This window comes from Phaseolus vulgaris, chromosome 3, assembly GCF_051622355.1.
Source record: "Phaseolus vulgaris cultivar YP4 chromosome 3, ASM5162235v1, whole genome shotgun sequence".
NCBI classification, from domain to species: domain Eukaryota; kingdom Viridiplantae; phylum Streptophyta; class Magnoliopsida; order Fabales; family Fabaceae; genus Phaseolus; species Phaseolus vulgaris.
In genome coordinates this window covers 10,297,058-10,313,516 of record NC_143500.1, presented here as the reverse complement: position 1 = coordinate 10,313,516, position 16,459 = coordinate 10,297,058, and the positions used below count along the sequence as shown (strand labels likewise).

Below are 16,459 nucleotides of genomic sequence, written 5' to 3'. Positions count from 1 at the left end.
ATGGGGTGATTGAGAAGGTTAAGACTAGGCTTAGCAGGTGGAAAGGTAAGTGTTTGTCGTTGACAGGGAGAGTGTGTTTGATCAAGTCTGTTCTTTCTTTCATCCTGTTATTCTTTATGTCACTGTTTAAATTGCCTTCCGGGGTGGCAGACAAGTTGGTCAAGATTCAAAGGGATTTTCTTTGGGGTTGGGGATCTGAAGGAAGGAAGATCGCTTGGGCCTCCTGGGAAAAGGTTTGTAAACCTCGCGAACTTGGGGGCCTTGGTATCATTGGTCTAAAGACTTTTAATGTGGCTTTGTTAGGCAAGTGGATATGGAGGTTAGGTTCAGATAAGGATGGTCTTTGGAAGGAGATTCTTGTCTCCAAATATGGTGGTTGAAGAAGTTTGAGAGAGGAAGAGAAAAGTAGTAGGTGCTCTCTTTGGTGGAAAGACTTAAAAAAGGTGTCGGTTTCGAAGGGGTGGGGTAGTAGTTTTGAAGACAAGATTAGTTGGAGTTTTGAAGACAAGATTAGTTGGAAAGTTGGTGATGGAAAGGATGTTCTTTTCTGGGAGGACTGCTGGCTAGATCAAGATGCGCTGAAGAAAGTATTTCCGAGACTGGTCTCCCTATGTCCGATAAAAGATGCAAAGGTGGTTGAGATTGGTTCCTGGTCTGATGGTGTGTGGGTTTGGCATTTAGCATGGCGTAGATCTTTGTTTGAATGGGAGAAACCTTTGGTGGATCAGTTATATCAGGCTTTACTTGAGGTTAGGTTGGTCCTGGGAGAAGCGGATAGATGGGTTTGGAAGGCAGGGGGTCTTCAGACGTTTTTAGTTAGTTCTGCTTATTCTCTTCTTAGGAGGGATGGTGAGGTGGTTTCCTCTCCGACTTGCAGTAAGTTATGGAGTTGTAAAGTCGTACCTTATGCTTTAGTCACTGCCTAGAGGATGTTGGAGAATAAGATCGCTACTAGGGCCAATTTGGAAAGGCGAGGTGTGTTGGTTGGTAGCCCTTTGTGTTGTTTGTGTGGGAAGGAGGAAGAGTCTTACCACCATTTTTTTTTCGATTGCAGATTTGCTTGGCGGGTTTGGTGCCTTTGCCTAGAGTGGTTGGGGTGGCGTTTGTGTCCCATATTGATTCGGTGTTAAACTTTGCACAGTTTAGGATGTGCCAGTCTTCAGAATCGGTTAATGAAGTGTGACGCACAATCTGGGTTGGGGTGGTGGGTGAAATTTGGATCCACAGGAATTTTATTATCTTCAACAGGGGAGTGGCTGATGCGTTTGAAGTGTGTGCACGGGTGCAAGCAAATGTTTGCTCTTGGATTAATGTTAGATCTCGATCCGCTTCGTTTCCATTTTCTAGTTGGTGTATGGTACCTTTGGAGTGTATGAGAATGGTTGCTTGATGTAGTTTAAGTCTATGTCCGGTTAGTGCTTGTGTTTGTTAGTTTGGAGATTTTAGCTAGTAGTTGGTTTGGTATCTCTTGTTTTTTTTTGTATAAGGGTTGAACCACCCCTGAAGTGACTTACATTTATTAATTTATTTGCCGATAAAAAAAAAACCATGAAGCACACCCGCAACAATGCTTCAAGAGAGTACTTACCCACATTCTCGTAACCACAACTCTAGGTAACACTTTGTTGAAAAACAACACACTACTTACTCATTTAGAATGATTACAACACACATGAAACACTAATATTGAGAGAAAACAAGAGGAATTTTCTCATTTCATTAGAAATATAAATACCTCATTTACAAGTATTTAAAGTTCTGGATGAGAGTTAAAAGTATGAGAGTTAAAAGTTAGAGGGATCTCCAAGTTCTAAGTAATTGATGTAGTTGTTTCTTAGAAAATTTTGCAATGACTTCTATGAAATATAAACGAATTATGATTAACTAGCATGATTCATATTTTGTTGAACTAATGCAAACCAATTATAATGATTAAAAACACATTTAAATTGAAAACTATACAAAAATCAAAAGAAGGTAAAAGTACTTTAATCAAGAATTCAACGATGACAACGGAAACGGAAACTCCACTTAAAAAACACACCAAGTCCATTCTCTTAAATTGACCGTATGTGACAACCAATGAAGAGAACTCAAATGAAAAATAACCAAGTTTAGATAAAAATTGTAATAATCCATAGTACCTATTTTCTAAAATGTCGAAACAAATATTGATAAATTACATAGTTTCTTAGAGCCACAAGCCTCCCAATAGAAATTACTTCTGCAAAGCTGCTACATCTATCTCTTCTTCAGACTCAAATGCATACTTAAAGATGTTCAACAATTACCGTATCCTGTTACAGACAAATACCCAAACTTTTTATCAAAGACAACTTGAAACTAATGAATAATATTATGATGATGATGATGAAGAAGAAGTGGTATTGACATCACACTCACCCCTTTGAAAACCGATCCTAAGAAGCAGTGCTTGTTTTCAGTTGTAAATAATATTAAAGTATGCGAAGGGAGAGAAATTTTTGCATACTGCATGCACAAAGAAGTGACGTTAAAATGTAAAAGATTTCCAGGTTTTATAAAATTTTCTCATATGTATATATATGACTAACCATTTTTTCACTCATGAGATAACTGTAGAGATCAAGATCGGCGAATTGAGTTGCTTCAAAGAAAATGTAATCAATGGGTCCACCATAAACCCTAAGTTTAAATGTTATTAAAAAATGTATAAGATTTTCATACAAGAAATAACGTTAATAATTAGAGAAGAAAAGACAACAATAACATTGTGCCATAAAATTACCTCATCGTATTGATGACAGCTTGTCTAGGTACGTAGAGGACCACCTTCAGGGTACTCGACCACTCTGTCACACTGCATTCACCAATTATCCAATTATGAGCTTAAACAATTATGTTATTGCTTTTAGATTTTCATTGCGAAACACTAACATTTCAAAATCTTAGATGCATCTACTTTACTTTAGTTAATCTTGTTATGAGCAATTCAAGTTATGGACAATGTTTGAATTGCATTGGTTAGTGAAATTTGGAAACACAGGAATAACTATTTATTTAAAGGTGGTGTGATTGATCATTCTAAAGTTTTTTCCCTAACTAAGGTTGGTCCTGGATTGTTTCAAAGATACCGTCAATGAATTTTTCGTTCTCTGACTGGTGTCTAGAACCCTTGATATGTATGTATTCGATTTAATGTTCTTTCTTTAGATGATAGTGCAGGGGAAGGTAATAGGAAAATATTTATGATTTTAAATGTGTATGTGGAAAGGTATTTTGTTCATTCTTACTCTATTTGAGGGTTGGACCACCCCTTAAGTTGACTCATTTAATTTAGTTGTTTCTTGATGATAAAAAAAATATTAATAATACCATATTATATACTTAAAAGGTTATAATCTCAATGTTATTCTTAGACATGTATAAAAGCATGCTTAGCTTTGTTTATATTTCTTGGAATGTTTTTTAAATTTAAAAATAATTAAAATAAAATTAAAAGTGAAAAGTAAGTGATAATAAAGTTATAAAATAATATCTCTCATTTTATGAAAATGTAACTTTTCATCTCTATAAAAGTTGAAATAAGAAGGTTATGTAACTTTTCTATATATATATCTTCAAATTTCTTTTGATGTTAGCAAACATATGAATAAACAAATACCTTATGGGCCTAATAATATAAAATTAGTTGACATATTTTAAATAAGTTTTTGTATAATAAATATTTTGTACTTTTATTTCTTCAAATCCTCATTTTTGCAAACACTAAGGACAATTAAGAATATTTAGGTTTATACAAAAGAGAATTCACTTACGTGATAGGTGATATTGATTTCTTCCACGCCTGTTCCAGAGGGAAAAAAGAAAAAAAAAATTCAGGTACTTCGTATTCAAATTCTCATAATTGCTAACAGTTGGCTGAATAAATAATAAAAAATAAGAATGTAAGCCCCATCTAGTATATCTCTTCTAACAAATTAGACATTCTAATCATCAAAGAATTAGAGGAAAAAAAAAGTTAAACACACTGAAGTATCTCTTTTAATTTATTTATTATTTACTGATTAATTTTTTTTTAAATTACACAATTTTGAAACTACATGATGTCTTATTTTAATGTGTAGTTTGAAACCGCATTAATTAAATCACAATTAATTATAAAATGATGTAGTATTTTAATATGTAGTGTTGTCAAAAGAAACAATTTCAAAAGAATTATTGTGTAATAAATCAGTATATATATAATAGTACCTTTGCTTGATTAAACAAATTGCGATACGGATAAACCTCTTCAACCAAACTTCCCTGTAGAAACAACAAGGAAACATATAAACTGATATTATCAGATTTAATTAATTGAATATATATTTCTAACCTCACCTTTATTATTGTTTGTAACTAAACCTGTGGTTGGAATATTTTTTTAAATATCCCAATTTATTTAATTCCATTTTTGTATATACATACTTCTAAGCTCGTTATCTATCCTCACCGTAATCTAACAATTTAATAGTCATAAATTGCAAATAGGATCAACTCTACAAAATCTAAAATATTCATGCAGTGTGTATTTATTTATCTTAATATGATAGGAAATAGTTATGTTTATTGTTATCTCAACACAACCACAATCTAAATCCTTTCAGATATTATAAGTATTTTAGTAAACTATATGTATGTAGGTTAATGCTATGCATGCAATGCTAGAGTTTTTTGAACTCACTGAAAGTATAAATAACTTCATTGAAACAAGGTTAAGAGTGAAAACTACTTCTACATTAAGAAGATAGGGGATGAAAATAGGTATGAAAATAAATTATGATTCGAAAGAAAAGGCATAAAAATAAGTTATGTAGAGATCTTGTTGAAGCCAGAGATGGTTAATGGTTGGTGTCTTAAATTGTTAGGTTAATATAGTATGAAAGAGGGGTTGAATCAAGGAAACTAAGAAGGCATTTTGAAACAAATAAATTTGCATATAGAGGCAGATGAGATATTATCATGTTGGTCTTTTATGGAAGAAGGAGAGATGTTGGATTACCTCCCATGCCAGCTCGAAGTCTTTGAAATCCCTCAGAAATGGTTGGCAAGAAACGAACTGAGTCTGATTATACTGAGGCCTCATTGGCACAGGAGAAGCCAAAGTGTTTGCTCCCATTGAAGAAGGTGCAGCTACTTGATTCATCTCCAATCCATGGTCCCTTGTAAATTGTTCATGACTAGCATTAGCATCAGCATCAGCATCAGCATTAGCAGCACCAGCAAAACAGGTAGCATCAGTACTTGCACTAGCACTGCCATAAGGATGCACTGGGAAGCTTGATGACTGATATTGAGTGAGTACAGTACCAACAACAGGAGTCCTACTAGGACCAGCACTGGGACCAACATAAGAATGCAGTGGCAAGCTTGGTGATTGAAACTGATTGAGTAAGTTTCTATCAGGATTATTGGCACCAGCACCACTACCAACACTTGGACCAGCACTAGGACCAGCATAAGAATGGACTAAGCTTGGTGATGGAAATGGAGTGAGTGAGTTTCCATCAAGATTATTTGCACCAGCACCACTACCAACACTAGGACAAGCATAAGGATGGACTAAGCTTGGTGATTGAAATGGAATGAGTGAGGTTCCATCAAGATTATTGGCACCAGTACCACTACCAGCAGTAGGACCAGCAATAGGACCAGCATAAGGATGCACTAAGCTTGGTGATTGAAATTGATTTCCAACAACACCACTTGCACTTGCACCAGTAGCACAACCATAAGGATGAACTGGGAAGCTTGGTGATTCAAACTGAGTGAATGAGTTCCCTGTTGTTTTAGGTAAGATGGAATCAGCAAATGAAGTAGCAGCTTCTGGAGGATACAATGCAGTGGATCCCGCAGGCCAAAATTTTGGATTGTTTTCAGGCAATGACAAACTGGAATTTGAACAATTCTCTGAGCTGAAAATGGAGTTCATGGCACCCATATTGCCTCCTAGTTGCTGAAGTAGTCCACTGGAAGAGCTTTGGCCGAATGTGGAAGTGCATGCATTGGACACTATCATCTCTGGTGAAATTGAAATGTTCATTCTCTGAGCTGCAACATCCCTCGGCACATGTGATGATGATGATGATCCTCCCACCTGTGCCTTAGAAGCAAGTGGTTCCTCTTGTTCAAGAATCTCTTCCACAGAAAAAGGCTGATCTAGTTGAAAAAGGTATGCCAAAGAGTCCTCCTCCTCTTCTAATGTTGTTACAGATGTCTTTGATTTTTTCCTTGCTTCATCTTGTTCACAATTATCATTTTCATCACTTAGAAATGCCATCATTTCCTCATACTCATTCCTTGGCATGAAGCTGCTGAGGGAAACACCATTCATCTCATTTGCTGATGGGTTAACCTGGGGAACTGTGCTTGCAGATTCCTGAACAACAAAGAGTTTCATGTTCACATTAACTCTATGAAAAACAAAATAAATTCATATTTAAAATATCATTACAGTTCATTTTTTTTCAAATTGTGTTTTAAAACTTCAAAATAATATATATAATAAAAAATTCATGTTTTAATATTATGACTTATATTATTTAAAATAATAAAAAACAAAGTTATATTTTAAAAATATTTTTTTACTAGAAGACGCGTTTTTTAACAGGACTTATGAGAAGAAAAAATGTTTTAGAACATAATTAATCAATATCCAGTAATTTATTTATAATCTATCTATTTTTTTATCTTAAATATGTTTTTATTCTTTTAAATTGACACAATTATTGTTTAATCCTCAAAAAAATTGCAGAAATTAATTCTCAAAATAACACAATTATCTTTTAAGTCCTGAAAAAATTCAGCGGAAATTAATCCTCCAATGTCCTTAGTCATCAAACTAATCTCATTTCTTAGAAGGAATAAAATTCATAACTATTGAGAAAACACAACCTAACCAATGGAAATATGATTTTTTCATTTCATCACTCACCCAACCACAACCATTTTTATTGCTTAGAGGAAACAAACCTGTAACTCTGTTCTAATCAAATTAATTTAACAAAATTTTATAAAAATAAATTATAAAAACAAAAATTTGACTTTCAATATTACATATAAGTATATATCAGTGAATTTATTAACCAAATAATATAAATTGCATACTAAAATATCATTAAATAAAAAATAACTTTAAATAAAATTAATTACTATATTAATTAAATTAGATAATATTTTTTAGATTAAAAAATTATTAGTATCTAAAATAATTTCTATTATTAATAAAAATTTATAAATTAGTTCTAATTTTCTACCAAGTTTTAGCCACCAAATTTAGAATATAAAATAATTAATAGTCAAAATTATTGATATTTAATTAGATATCAATTTAAAAATTAATTTATAATATTTTTATTAATAATAAAAATTATTTCATTTTAATAAATTTTTAATTTATAAAATAATATCTATTTTAGTTAATATAATAATTAATTATTTTTTATTTTTAAAATTATTTTTTATTTGATATATTTCTTGTAATAATGTTATGGTGTATCTCACGAGAGAAATCGAACAACACCCATTTTTTTATAATTTTATTTTTTTTATCTTAAGATATATACATTGAAAAAGAAAATAAATATTTTTTACTTCTTGATTAATTATTATATCCAATAAAATATTCAAAATTACTATTACTTTTATATGTTAAATTAATACATTATAATTAATAATTATTAAATGTTAACAACTTCATATTTTAAATTATAAAAAAATAAAAAAAAATTAATCTTTTAAATTATTATTTGATTTTAATATTTAATTAAAAAAATTATCGGATCAGACGATGAATCATACCAACTCAACCCATTGAACCTGGTTCGCTTTCTCATTCATACCACACATAGTAATTTTCTTTATAGACAGAAAAACAATTATATTTTTTGAACAACTAATTCCTCCCCATTTTGTTTGAATGGCTAAAAAATAAATTTTCTGAATTAAGAAATTTTAAAATAAATTGAAGTATTCTTTTAAAAATTCATGACTCATAATAAAAAAAAATATTCTATAAAATAAAGCCAAAAAAAAAACAGGAAAAAGGTTATACTTGACTAACATTTTGGAAACCCTGAATACTTTGCTTTCCCTTGTCCATTCTACTAGCTGATAAGAGGTCTCCTGAAAAATATTAAACAGAAAGAAAAGATCAACAATGGAGGATATTTTTTTTTAACAATTGGAGTGAATTTAAATTAAAAAATTTCAGGCTTTTACAGCAACAAGATCTGGGATTATTACCTGGTAGTCACAAATGCAGTCTAATGTAAAAATAAATAAATAAATAATAATAATAATATTAATAATGCAACTTTTTTTATATTGGAACTGCAATAGTTAATTTAAGCTATTGATTAACCTTGTGGCAAGAGAAAGAAGCTAAAACAGGGTTAAGGTTTTATACCTGAATGGATCAAAGAAAGTGAGAAAACAGGAGAAGTGAAGAGAACTGTGGGTGGGTGCAGAGAGAATCAGGGTGTGGTATATATCAGTTACTTAATACTAATATTTTATAAGGGATAATTAATACTTTTACTTTAATAGGACAAAGATAACCCGGAGAATAGGGGGGGAAAATAATCCAAATTCATGATAATATAAATAACTGACAACAATTAAATTGCATGTATGACTTTTATTTCACTGTAACATTTTTGTTTCTATATTTTATAGCACTTGTAATTTTAGTCATTAATTGTTTTGTATTTTTAATCTTTTATTTCATAGTTATCTACAGTTTTAGGAAGAAAAATAATTACTAGAAGGGGTAGTTGAATTGTAATTTAATTTAATTTTTCTCTTAGGTATTCTTTAGAAGACAATGTTTTCCGTACAAGAAAATCATTAAATAAAAATTAGTTTTAGGAAAAAAATAATTAGTTACTATATTAACTAAATTATATATTATTTTATAAACTAAAACAAGTTATTAGTATTTAAAGTAATTTTTATTATTAATAAAAATTTATAAACTAGTTTTTAAATTGGTATCTAATTAGTTATCAATGTTTTACCTATCAATGTTTTAACTACCAACTTTAGAATCTAAATGAATTGATGGCAAATTAGATACCAAATTGAAAACTAGTTTATAAATTTTTATTAATAATAGAAATTACTTTAAATACCAATAGTTTTTTAGTTTATAAAATAATATATAATTTAAGGAATATAGTACTTAATTATTTTTTTGTCTCTAAAATTAGTTTTCATTTAATGGTTTATTTGTAGTGTTTAGTTTATCAGATAATAAAACGGTAACCCCTATCTGATGTGTCAAACACAACAAGTTAATTTTGTTGAAGTTTGTAATATCTCTGACTGATGATCAAATTATAATTTTTGTGAATAATATATTACATTTGATGCAAGTTCGATAAGATACAAAAGATATATCTTCAACATCTCATAACAATAATGGTCCCACAAACTTATTTGAAAGGTTGTTTCATTCTCAATTATTTTAGTCTAACCAATCACATCAAATGCAAATTTTGTAACTCAACTGAATCACTTGATTAACATATTTGTGTGTTTCCTTTACCAAGTGATCAGATCATACTTTTTTTCTTCTAACCAATCAATACAAATGTAAATCAAATACTAAGTGTTAAATATGGTTTCATAAAAACACGTATATTCACATTATCACAATAACTCTCATATTTGGGTTAGGGCAGATGGTGATAACAGGAAAAATGAAGGAGATAAGGAAGAGATAAAATGCCCACAATAATTTATACTAGTTCATTTGTTGCAACAAACTACATTCAGTTCTTGATCAACAAGTCAAATTCAACTAGGCAAACTAATGTTGCGAAGTACACAAGAATGTTCTTTGGTCTTATAGTCCCTCCTGACTAATCCCTTGAGTATTTTTTTCCCAAGCTACTCCTATCTCAAAGTGTATTTTTTTCCCAAGTCAATCTTGACTCAGTGAGTATTCCTTCCCAAGCCACTCATGACTCAACAAGTATTATTTCTCAAGTAAGTCTAGCTCAACAAGTATTCTTTGGACACCTAGCCACTCAGGACTACTCCATTGAGTATTATATTTCAAATAGACACTTTTGCTACTCCCTTGAGTATTATTTGACAAACAGACACTCCTTACTAAGGTCTAAAAGTTGGAAAGAGACATATTGTTACTTGTGTGTATCATCTAATCCTATAAGTGTATGTTCCGGTCATATAAACACTATATCATATGTAAAGAAAGGTTGCACAATCATATGGTGTCTAGACCCGTTGACGTGTTTGTTTATGATTAAAAGCCCTTGACTTTACAAGCTTTTAGTTTGAGTAGGACGCTTGAGTGGTGTTATTATGTTTCTCTGCTTAGTAGCTTTAGTTTGGTTGAGTGGAGTAACTGGTTGTTCCTGTTTTGATTTGTAATAGGGTTGGATTACCCCTGAAGTGGTTCGTATTTATTTATTTATTTTTTCTGATAAAAAAAAACAAGAAAATCATTAAATAGTAACCAAATTTAGAGACTAAAAATAATTAGTTACTAAATTGACTAAATTAGATACTATTTTAGAAACTAAAAAATTATTGATATTGATGACTTTTTACGGCAAGTGCACCGTGTTGTCATAAGTAATAATGTGTCCCTGAGAACGGATATCGAACCCACGAGGAACAATTGAATAATCAGGTAAAATGTTCACTAAATATAAAACACAACAATAAAAGTGTGTTGAAAGTGGTTGTGATGACAATGATTAATTAGAAAACAGGCAAAAAATTGGTTGCTTCAAGTTAAAAAAAATAGGAATTAGTTTTCATCTTTCTCACTCTTATGTATTTTAATTAGCATGGTAATATTATGTTATTTGATTCATATTGATGCCCGTGTAAAATTCATTTATATTGATTCCTCTCATATAACATTATTAAGATGCTTCCTAAATATCAATTCCTTGTATATTTATACAAATAACTTAGAATCAAGCTCAGACGTTGATAGCAATTAACATTTCAAGTCTATTCCTAGCACTCAAATATGTTAAGTATTATTGTTTAGCTCAAAATCATAAAAATACTTTCTAGTCAGATTTAAGATTCTAAATCAAGAATTAGAAACAAAACAACAATACTAATAATCAATCAAGAACAGAATATTATATTCAAATATCACCTCAATACATAAGAGTTCGAATCGATTACTCTCAATCCCAAATGGTAGAATTAGCCACTCGTGATGACTATTACACGCAAGGATGACATGAAAAGAAGATCCAAGATGTTTCTCCTTGGCGGTTGCCTCCTCTAATGTTTCCTACACCTTCTATTCTCCCAATTGGATTACAAGTCACTCAATGGTGTTTTCCTTTCAATCTGCACACCGGGATTGTGTCTCCAGCCCAACCCCCTATTTAACCTAATTTCCTAGGGTTAAGTGACTTCTTGTGTGGCGCTGATGGGCTAATTTGGTAGAGTAAAACATAAAAAGGCTCAATACCTCTTGTGCTATATCACTCAAGCGAGGTATAGCTCGCTTCAGCGAACTAAGCATCGATTTTGTCCAATGCTACTGGAGCATTCTCGCTCAAGCAAGAATGGGCTCGCTTGAGCGAGTTGCTCTAAGGCTGAATTGGGCTTTTTTGTGCGCTTGTGCGTTTCGTGGCCTTCCAACTTTCTCCTTTTAGGTTATATTATTCTTCTTTAGTCCAGTTATCTTCATTTTTCCCTAGAAACCTGAAATTAACACCAAATTTGGGAGTTCTCAATTAACGTAGGCATTTGCTGTCTTCCGTGTTGAATCTCGTGGCTTTTACGCAAACCCCTTCAAACCTCCATTTTACTCATTTATTTTTCTTACCTTTACAAAAGTTGCTCCAACAGGAAGAATAATGCGGAGGGAACACAGGGATCCATACACCCCTCAGGGGCGTTGTTTTTCTCGTAAAACACATTAGAGTTCCTTGGATTATACAACATTCTTCTTCTCCAACTTTCCAAATGACTATGGTGAGATGGACATGCTCAAAATCTTCCAAAAGTGGGCACGAGTGAAAGAAGTCTTCATTTCACGCCGGCTAAACAAGTGGGGTAGAAGATTTGGGTTTGTGAGATTTTTTGAAGTTAGAAATGCCGGAAATCTGGAGTGGGAACTTGACCAAGTGTACATAGGGAATAGGAAGTTATATGTGAATATCCCAAAGTACCGTCGCCATCTTGTGGAACCAAACAGAATGGAGAGAAAGGAGGCTGGGAGTGTGAACAAGGCCAGGATGTTGGAACGTGGGAAGAACAAGGTGGAGGAAGATGTGGAAATGCTCTCAAGAAAGGTAAGGAAGTCTGGATGGAAAAGAAGGGGAATAATACCTACGCAGATGTAGTTAAAGGTCATACAAGACGGGAAAGGAAGAGTGAAGACTCTACTCAACAAGAGTCCAAAATTCTTCAGCAGTCCCTGCCATGGATGATAAAGAGTGTAGTAGGTCAATATGATGAAGGGTTGGACTTCGACAAGCTGAGTGAAGAATTCGTAAAAGGGGGCATGAACATGATAAGATTGAGGTACATGGGGGACAACCTAGCACTTCTAACACCAATAGAAGGGGTGAATATGGAGGAGTTAATAAAGATGAACAGAGGTTGGTTCGATAGCCTTTTTGTTAGCATAAAGCCTTAGACGAAAATGGCGGTAGCAAGTCACAAAGTAGTATGGGTGAAGTGTTATGGTCTTCCGATATCCCTTTGGAACGAAGAATGCTTTAGAAGAGTGATTGGTGAAGCGGCAAAGTTGATGTCAATAGACAAATCTACGTTGACGTGGGAAAACTTAGAATTTGCTCGATTACAAGTTCGTATTGAGACTCATCGGTATGTAAGATTGGTAAAAAAGATGAGGATTAATGAACATAAGTTGTGTATCCTTCTTGAAGAGGATCTTCCATACACCGCTGCTGATTATTACAAAGGTCACTTCTTTAATAATGATTCTACAGACAGTATTTCTTCCTCTGAAACCTATGTGGAAGAATCCTCTTTCTCCGAAAATAGTGGCGAGGAGGAGAACAATCAACGGGAAAGGGAGGAAATCCGGTCACGTGGAAAGCCGGTGGGAGGAAGAGAGGAGTTAGGTGGGGAATGGATGGTACAGACGCCAAAAGTCTACTTTGGGGCTTCATCCTCAGAAATCGGAGCGTGTCAGAGGAAAGGTGAAAAGTTATACACAAAGGAAGGAAAGCAGGGCCAGAATATATTTGTAGAATCTGGTTTTGTCAATCAATCTGACAAAGTAGATAGGGTTACTCTTAATAGCCATACTACTTACGTAGGTATAAAGGAAAAAGAGAATGACGTAAAAGGTAGTCTGTGCCATGTGGAATCCAAAGTGAAGCTGGGCCAAGAAGGGAAGATAGAGGCCCAATTGGAGGATGGGCAGGAGTTAACGGCTGAAGTTGGACTCGGGTCTGGGCCAAATCATAAGGGTCCCGAATTGGTTTTAGAGGAAGGAAAAACCCATGAAGAAAACGGTGAGTTGTCGTGTGGTTCGAAGGAGAACGTTGAAACTGAGTCAAACCCACCTGCCTCTCCAGATTCTGCGAGAGTGTCAACCACAACGAAGAAGCTCGGGAAGAATGAAGGGCAACAGCACAGTCGGAGACAAAAACAAATTGAAGGACATGAAGGCTTATCAGAAGAAGAGGTTCCCTGCACAAGCTGTGATGACTTACCTCATGCAGAAGACGAAGGAATGACAGGGGACAGTGCACCGAAAACGCTAACGCGAGGTGGAAAACCCAAAGTCCTAGTGGAATTGGGGGTATCCTCTACACAACCGAGGAGATCAGTAAGGCTGAGTTCATGATTGCCACAATCCGAAATTATTTCCCCCATTATACAAGGCACATCGACAACCTCTATATCAAATAGGGATATTGTTAATTGTAATGAGCGGTGGAGGAACTCTGAATTAGCAGTGACACCGTGTAAGCTATGGGAGATTAGTAGAAAAGCAGGGACTATATGTCGTGGGGATGAGCAGGAGGTAGTTAAAGAATATATTTGCCTGGAAGAGAGAGACTTAGAGATTATGAAAAGTGCAGAGGCAGGTAAAAAGAAGGGTCTCCCATGTTAATTGTCAATCTAAATATAAGAGGCTTGGGGGGAGGAACAAAAGCTAGGTACTTGAGGAGCATAATAGGGCGTGAGGAAGCAGAATTTGTTTGTCTGCAAGAAACGAAAACAAGTGAACTCTCGGATGCTAGATGTTACAACCTGTGGGGGGACAACAAAGTTGGCTGGGTTCATAATAAAGGAGATAATGGAAGTGGTAGTCTTTTATCTTTGTGGAATACAAAATCCTTTACTTATGAGAGTCATGTGATGGGGAAAGGTTTTATTATTATCATTGCACAACATATAAAATCTTCATCTAGGTGTGTTGTGGCCAATATATACTCTCCATGCTCTTTGAGTGGTAAGAAGACCTTGTGGGATGATCTCTCCAACACCAAGTCGGTGTCTCGTGATCGTATTTGGTGTATGTGTGGAGACTTTAATGCTGTCAGAATTAGAAGTGAAAGAAAAGGGGTCAAGGAAAGGGGTGGGCAAGTAAGTGAGAGGAATGACTTCAATTCCTTCATTGACTCTAACTTACTGATGGAGTTGCCTATTGTAGGAAAGAAATTCACGTGGTTCAAACATGATGGCTCAGCAAAGAGTAGAATTGATAGAGTGCTTGTCTCTGAAGAGTGGCTTCGATTATGGCCTATGAGTAAACAATATGTCTTAAGGAGGGAAGTGTCAGATCATTGTGCGATTGTAGTAAAGTCAGTGGAGAAGGATTGAGGCCCTAAACCTTTCAGAACAATTGATGCTTGGAACATGGAAAGGGGCTTTAACAAGATGGTAAAGGATAAGTGGCAGTCCTACTTAGTCCAAGGAAACGAGATAGTAAGGCTAAAGGAAAAGTTGAAGCTTCTTAAGTCTGATCTCAAATCTTGGAATAAGGACGTGTTTGGTAACCTTGATACTGCCAAGAGGAAGATTCTGCAAGAAATAGAGGCACTCGACTGCTTAGATTGCGAAGGGGGCTTAGTGGATTTTGAGAGGCGGAAAAGGATGGAGTTGACAAGTAGACTAAAAGAGAATGAAATTAAGATGGAGTCCCTTATCTGTCAAAAGGCTAGAACAAACTGGTTCAAGTTTGGGGACTCCTGTACTAGGTACTTTCACTCATTTGTGAGGTGGCGAAGAATCAGGAATGAAGTGAAGGGTGTTACAGTGGGGGATCAATGGTGTGAGGAGCCAAGTACAGTGCGTCTAGAGGCGAAGAACCTTTTCGAGGCAAGGTTCAAAGCAACAAAGGACCTTGGGGTAAGACTGGACGAAGTTGATTTTAAGACTATTAATGTGTCTGAAAATGACAGCCTTCTTGCCAATTTCACTGAGGAAGAGATTAGGGATGCTGTGTGGCAATGTGAAGGCTCAGAGAGTCCAGGACCAGATGGATTCAATTTCAATTTTCTTAAGCACAGTTGGGAGACTATAAAAGATGATATTGTGGGAGCGCTGTCTTTATTCCATGAGACTGGGAGTCTCCCAAAGGGGTGTAATGCATCCTTCATTGCTCTTGTCCCGAAAGTTAGAGACCCTATAAAGCTTAAACAGTATCGACCCATCTCACTGGTAGGAGCCATATACAAAATCATCTCGAAGGTACTGGCAGGAAGATTGAAGAAGGTGTTGCCCTCTGTTATTGACGAAAGCCAATCCGCTTTCTTAAAGGGCAGAGGGATTCTGAATAGCGTGCTTATGGCTAATGAAGTGATAGAGGAACTTAAGAGGAAGGGGAGAAGCGGGTTATGTCTAAAACTGGACTTTGAGAAAGCATATGACTCGGTAAGGTGGGACTTTCTCTATGATATTCTTCATAGGATGGGGTTTAGCAATAAGTGGATCGTGTGGATCCGAGGTTGCTTGGAATCCGCCACAGTATCAGTGCTAGTCAATGGGTGTCCGACGGAGGAATTTAAGCCTTCAAGGGGGTTGAGACAAGGTGATCCCCTTACACCTTTCCTTTTCCTAGTAGTTGCAGAAGGACTGTCTGGGCTAGTGAGACAAGCTATGCAAAACAAACTTCTAACAGGCCTCAAGATAGGCAAGAATGAGCTAGAGGTGTGCATTCTCCAGTATGCAGATGATACTCTTTTTCTGTGTGAAAGCACCTTTAGTAATGTGGTAACCCTGAAGGCTATCTTGAGGGGGTTCGAGCTAGCATCAGGTCTGAAAATAAACTTCCAAAAGTCAAAACTAGCAGGTATCAATGTATTAAGTAATGAAGTGGTAGTCTACTCTAAGACCTTGAACTGCACTCAAATGGTGGTACCTTTTAAGTATCTGGGTCTTGAAGTAGGAGGAAACCCAAGGAAGAAACTTTTCTGGGAGCCGGTCATAACAAAGCTAAAAGCAAGACTCA

The 16,459-nt window shown here is 34.6% G+C and overlaps 2 protein-coding genes across 2 annotated transcripts; one reads left to right on the top strand and one right to left on the bottom strand.

Annotated features, from left to right (window-relative positions):
- Nucleotides 1-2,343: 2,343 nt before the first annotated feature.
- Nucleotides 2,344-8,122, bottom strand: LOC150028671 (uncharacterized). The gene is made up of 7 exons (XM_090300047.1): nt 8,075-8,122; nt 5,024-6,400; nt 4,234-4,287; nt 3,798-3,826; nt 2,768-2,839; nt 2,574-2,664; nt 2,344-2,490 (listed from the first exon to the last, which is right to left on the bottom strand). Exons 1-7 carry the CDS (start codon nt 8,120-8,122, stop codon nt 2,344-2,346), a joined length of 1,818 nt encoding a protein of 605 aa, XP_090156173.1.
- A 5,987-nt stretch (nt 8,123-14,109) lies between these two features.
- Nucleotides 14,110-14,829, top strand: LOC137839051 (uncharacterized). Its single transcript, XM_068648179.2, has one exon. The coding sequence runs from the start codon at nt 14,110-14,112 to the stop codon at nt 14,827-14,829; it is 720 nt and encodes a 239-aa protein (XP_068504280.2).
- Nucleotides 14,830-16,459: the final 1,630 nt, after the last annotated feature.

Bases quoted from the DNA above. Each gene is read 5' to 3' on its own strand.
- LOC150028671 (XM_090300047.1), bottom strand. From the start codon at position 8,122: ATGGACAAGGGAAAGCAAAGTATTCAGGGTTTCCAAAATGTTAGTCAA. The intron at 6,401-8,074 runs GTATAACCTTTT...TTTGTTGTTCAG, and splicing joins GTTTCCAAAATGTTAGTCAA to GAATCTGCAAGCACAGTTCC. The intron at 3,827-4,233 runs GTACTATTATAT...CCTCTGGAACAG, and splicing joins ATTTGTTTAATCAAGCAAAG to GCGTGGAAGAAATCAATATC.
- LOC137839051 (XM_068648179.2), top strand. From the start codon at position 14,110: ATGTTAATTGTCAATCTAAATATAAGAGGCTTGGGGGGAGGAACAAAA.